Here is a 4528-nt window from a genome sequence, read left to right on the forward strand (position 1 = left end):
GCATTACCACTGAATGAGCTGTCACGACTTGTAACTGAATGAACAAAAGATTCCAACGGATTCAGACCCGTTAGAAACGAGTTCTCAATGACTCCATAAGGAACATATGACTCAGTAGCGGTTTTGTCTTCTCCCTTTCCACCGCCGCGAAGTGGACTGCTGGGGTCGTTCCAAGAAGCACAAGTCAGCTTGCGCGGAAACCCAAAGGACAAAGCAACTGCAGAATTCTGCAGACCAATACACATACTGTGCTGAACCAGCTTCCCAATATTACCTTTGCTACCAGCTTTCGACATGATCAAAAATGAATTGGATTGGTCGCCATACCTATACGCCAGTGCCTGAACATCTCTGTAAGCATCCTTAAAAGCACTAACTGCAATCTTGCTTAATCTAGCGGATTTTTGTCTATCATAGCAGAACCGAGCCAAATCCCCAACTGCATTCTCTTCCTCATCCTCTCCATTATCTGCAAGAAGATATCTCCAAGATTCAACCATTAGCTGTTGCTTGTTGCAGACTTGTTCAGCTTCCAGCAATCCGTATCTAATCTCATCAGTCAAGTTTTTACGAGACTGCTGATCAGAGGAAAGGTACAAATCCGCCAAGGACACACTCAATCCTCGCATCAACAACCACTGAGATAGCATTTCTTGAGCTGAATGGATGATTTCAAGAACTTTCACTTGGTCGTGTTTAAGCAAGCCCTGGATAAAATTCCCTTCTACATCCCGGAGCCAAGCGGATCCTTCAGAGGAAGACAAAAGCTCTCCATTACTCACAACCACATCATTCAGAGGGTAAGTGTAGTCAAACCCGGGAGGAAACAGCATCCCAAAAAGCTGCATTCCCGTCCATTGAGGCTCAGTGCTAGAAGGAGAAGAAGCTTGGATTATCGCAGGCGGAGGAGGCTGAAATGGGCAGTACATTTGAAGCTGCTGGATCTGAGCTCGACTCAGATAACAGTTTTTCTCAACATTAACCAGATAAGCTGCCGTCATGCTGTCCTGTCCTAGTGAAAGCAAATTCCGACCATTCTGTCGATTAATAAGCTGCTTATCCAAAGCAACAAGCTCATCAAGCTCAACCTTTGCTTGAATAGACTGAGGAATGTAACCGTGAAGACAATCTCCATCAAAATCACCACGAAACGGCAAACAGCAGATAGGATTCAAGGAGACAACAGAGATCGTAGGGAGGATTTTAACAGACATTGCAATAAGCGAATGCTGATGAATCGAAGGCGGTCTGTTCATAAGCACTGTGTCTCCATCCATTAAAGGCCTGAAAATTTTGTCTCCAGCTTGGAGGTCGTCGATTTGTCGAATAGCCACCAAGATATCTCCTCTCCTCACAAGCACCTCTTTACGTAACCCGAACAGTCTGTGGAAAACGTAAGCGACAAGCCGTTCCTTGTTCCAGTCGTTAAGATTCTCTGATACTTGAAGCCTTTCTGCTATCGTTTGGGGTATGCCAATCTCGTGAAGCTTCAAGGAAGGATCACCAACTACTACTGTCCTGAATGAATGATCACTTCTTTTACCAAGCAGCACGTCTTTCATGAACCTTAGACCGCATAGTGTAGGCGTGTCTGACTTCTTTTGGTATGGATTTGCTAAATCTTGACTCGAAGACATAGTCTCCGAAAAGAGCTGTGTGAAAAAAGAAACTAGAATTACTAAAACCTTCAACAGAAACAAGAGTTTAATCCATCAGAAAACTATTGCTTACTCTGGAGTATTGCATGCATTCGATCACACGAGAACTCAAATCAAGTGTGTTTCCCTGGAAGCCGATTAGTTTCTTGTAGATTCGAATCCGCTCATCCTATGAATTTGTAACAAGAAACCGAAAGTAGTAAGAGTAAAAGCATAGCATGGTGTGACTTGCAAACAAGTTACATAGAAAAGCATGTTAACTTACAAAGATTAGTCGAGCTCCGTTGAATTGATGGACTATTTCGGTTACACGGTAAGCGTTTGGTGTAACAGGAAGAGATGCCATACTTAGAGAGTCGAACATGGGGATGTCCTTCTTGATGAGCCTCTGATCAATCCCAGATAACAAAGTATAAGCCTGCAAAAAAAAGTGAAAATAGTAAGAAAAATTTATCAAGTCTCTGAAGTTATACATTTCATTATTATGATGATATACCTGTGCATGCGTTAGAATACGTTTGGTTTCTTTCAGACAGCTCTCGTCAATATTGGGGTCTTTTGGCAAAAAACTCCAATAGTCAGATGGCAATGTTGACACTCCCCGTTTCTTGAGTTTCATCACAGACTCTTCGTTTACTTCAACAACGATTCCGGATCTCCTGAAGACTTCTTTAGTAGTTACCCTAAACTTCATTAGAGGATAACCTGTATTCGACTGAAACATATAAACAAAAACATAAAAAATTAGAGAGTAAGAACAAAGTTTTTTAAATAAGAAAAATTAGTTGCAATCAAACTACTCTTACAGTGCAATATCTACATCTATCAGGCTGGTCTTCTGTAATCTGTAACAACAAACAAAGGCGACGTTAGTATAATGTAGTTCCAAAACAAACAATAAAAGGATTTGGAAAGACTCTTGAACCTGAAACTGCTTTTTATGAATGTATTTACAGCCAGGGCAGATTTTGTTGAGCAATGCAGCAATCTCCTTGAGGAAATATGGGTTAAGTATCGGGTACTGGAAATGTACAACCCCAAAATGCCCTAAACAGAAAGTAAAAAGAAGCATATTCAATGAACTGACCATATATGAGCCAAGAGATGCAACAACAATATCGCCAAAACCACGGATTCTTTAAGATACCTTCGCAAACTTTTCGATCTTTGCTGCCACAGGTTCTGCAGATAGCATCCGGATTTGGTAGCCCTAGCCGAGAATCAGTCACTTGATTTGCTGATTCAACCGGTATAACAGACATTTTCTCCTATAACAAAGTGCCGTTACATTTAATATATGCTCAATCTACTCGAGGAGATTAACGAAGGACAACACTTACTCGATCATAGTTATTTGAAATCCTAAAACCAATTGAGGTTAGAGTTGCCATGGGGACCTGAAGCTCCTCGCAATCGTTGTCCATGTTGAAGAGACTCCTACAAGAAGAGAAATCATCAATACGGCCAATCAAGATACTATAGTGAAAACATCAGTACAACCTTTAGTGATCAGATCTCCAATGTGCAGGATATGAAACAAAACCAAACTTAAGCATTTCATCAGCCAGACATACACCAAACAACTCTATCTGACATATTGACCACTGAGAAACAGACACAAAAGGTTTTAAACTTCGAACACATATCATTAAAGTTTACATTTACTTTTATAGCTTAAAACAGCTGATTAGATTCACTGATTGAATACAAACAGAATCTACCACAAACCCAACTAATCAAACCAGAGCAAAACTACACCAAAAGAAGGATTTAATCTTTTGAACTCTGAACATTGATTGAAACTTTCGTATTTTTGGACCTTAAACTCATAAGCTAAAATCTCACTGATAGATTGTGTGTCGCCGGCTACAAGTTCTTGGGCTCATAGATTGTTTCTCTTTATATATGTACCGTCTCTAGTCATCAATCTAATGGTGCAAAAATATGAAACAAAAACCAATCTTTAGCTTTTCACTGACCAGACCACAAACCAAACAACTCTCTCTCTCTCTCTCTCTCTCTGGTCAAATATTTGACGAAAGAGAAACATACAACTTTTGTTAATGGACAAAAAGTGTTGCCACAATCTGTCTCTGTGACTGGCCCCTATCAAAAACAAGTTGAAGAAACATAGATTCGAAACTGAATTACTGATAGAATCTAGCATGAACACCCAGAAAAGGAGAAAACATGTTCAGACATAGAAAGATAGTAACTCAAAAAAAAATTGTAGAACACACACGCACATAAAAAAATAAAAAAAAGGTTCAAACTTTGAACACACATTATTCATGGACCCAAACAAAACAAAAAAAAAGTCACAGACAAGAGAGAAAAAAAAAAAGGACAATAACCCTTTTACAACTTCTAAGGCCTCACAAAAACCCTTCTTTCGCATTGAGACGATCTCTTAAAACAAAGATTTCGGATAAAAACATGCATAGAACAAAGAGCTTAACTTTTCACAATCATACAAAATCAACAAGCTTTTAGAAAAACAGAACAAGATGTCCACAGACAACGATCGACCAAAAGAACCCAAAAAGAAAAAGAAAAAAAAAAACAAGAAAAGGAATCAGAGAGAGAGAGAGAGAGAGAGAGTGATCAATCAAGAAAACTCAAAAGAGAGAAAAATAAATTAAAAAAAAATTACCGAAAACGGTAAAAAACGAAAGCAAACCCAGAAGAGGATTGAGACAAAGAACAATGTAGTTACTTACTTGTTTCGTCGAAGAACAGAGGATCTCACTTCGTAGTAATGATCCAATTGAAACAGTGCACTGATAAAAAAACCTTCACGGTTTCTGATTGCGACGGAAGAACCCGGAGAAGAAGAAACGCTAGGAAACCAAAAAAAAAAAAAAAAAAAA

General features: G+C 39.2%; 1 protein-coding gene across 1 annotated transcript in view; it reads right to left on the bottom strand.

Annotated features, from left to right (window-relative positions):
* LOC104752966 (DNA-directed RNA polymerase IV subunit 1-like) overlaps window positions 1-4519 on the bottom strand; it is an 8743-nt gene extending 4224 nt beyond the window's left edge. The window contains exons 1-9 of the mRNA XM_019238610.1: window positions 4379-4519; window positions 2999-3095; window positions 2806-2926; window positions 2584-2705; window positions 2465-2503; window positions 2155-2373; window positions 1924-2076; window positions 1732-1827; window positions 8-1652 (exon numbers count right to left, since the gene is read on the bottom strand). Of these exons, the coding sequence (XP_019094155.1) occupies window positions 8-1652; window positions 1732-1827; window positions 1924-2076; window positions 2155-2373; window positions 2465-2503; window positions 2584-2705; window positions 2806-2926; window positions 2999-3082 (2479 nt within the window). The 5' untranslated portion in view covers window positions 3083-3095; window positions 4379-4519. The remainder of the gene's footprint in view (window positions 1-7; window positions 1653-1731; window positions 1828-1923; window positions 2077-2154; window positions 2374-2464; window positions 2504-2583; window positions 2706-2805; window positions 2927-2998; window positions 3096-4378) is intronic.

This window comes from Camelina sativa, chromosome 16 (assembly GCF_000633955.1).
Source record: "Camelina sativa cultivar DH55 chromosome 16, Cs, whole genome shotgun sequence".
In the NCBI taxonomy this organism is placed as follows: Eukaryota; Viridiplantae; Streptophyta; class Magnoliopsida; order Brassicales; family Brassicaceae; genus Camelina; species Camelina sativa.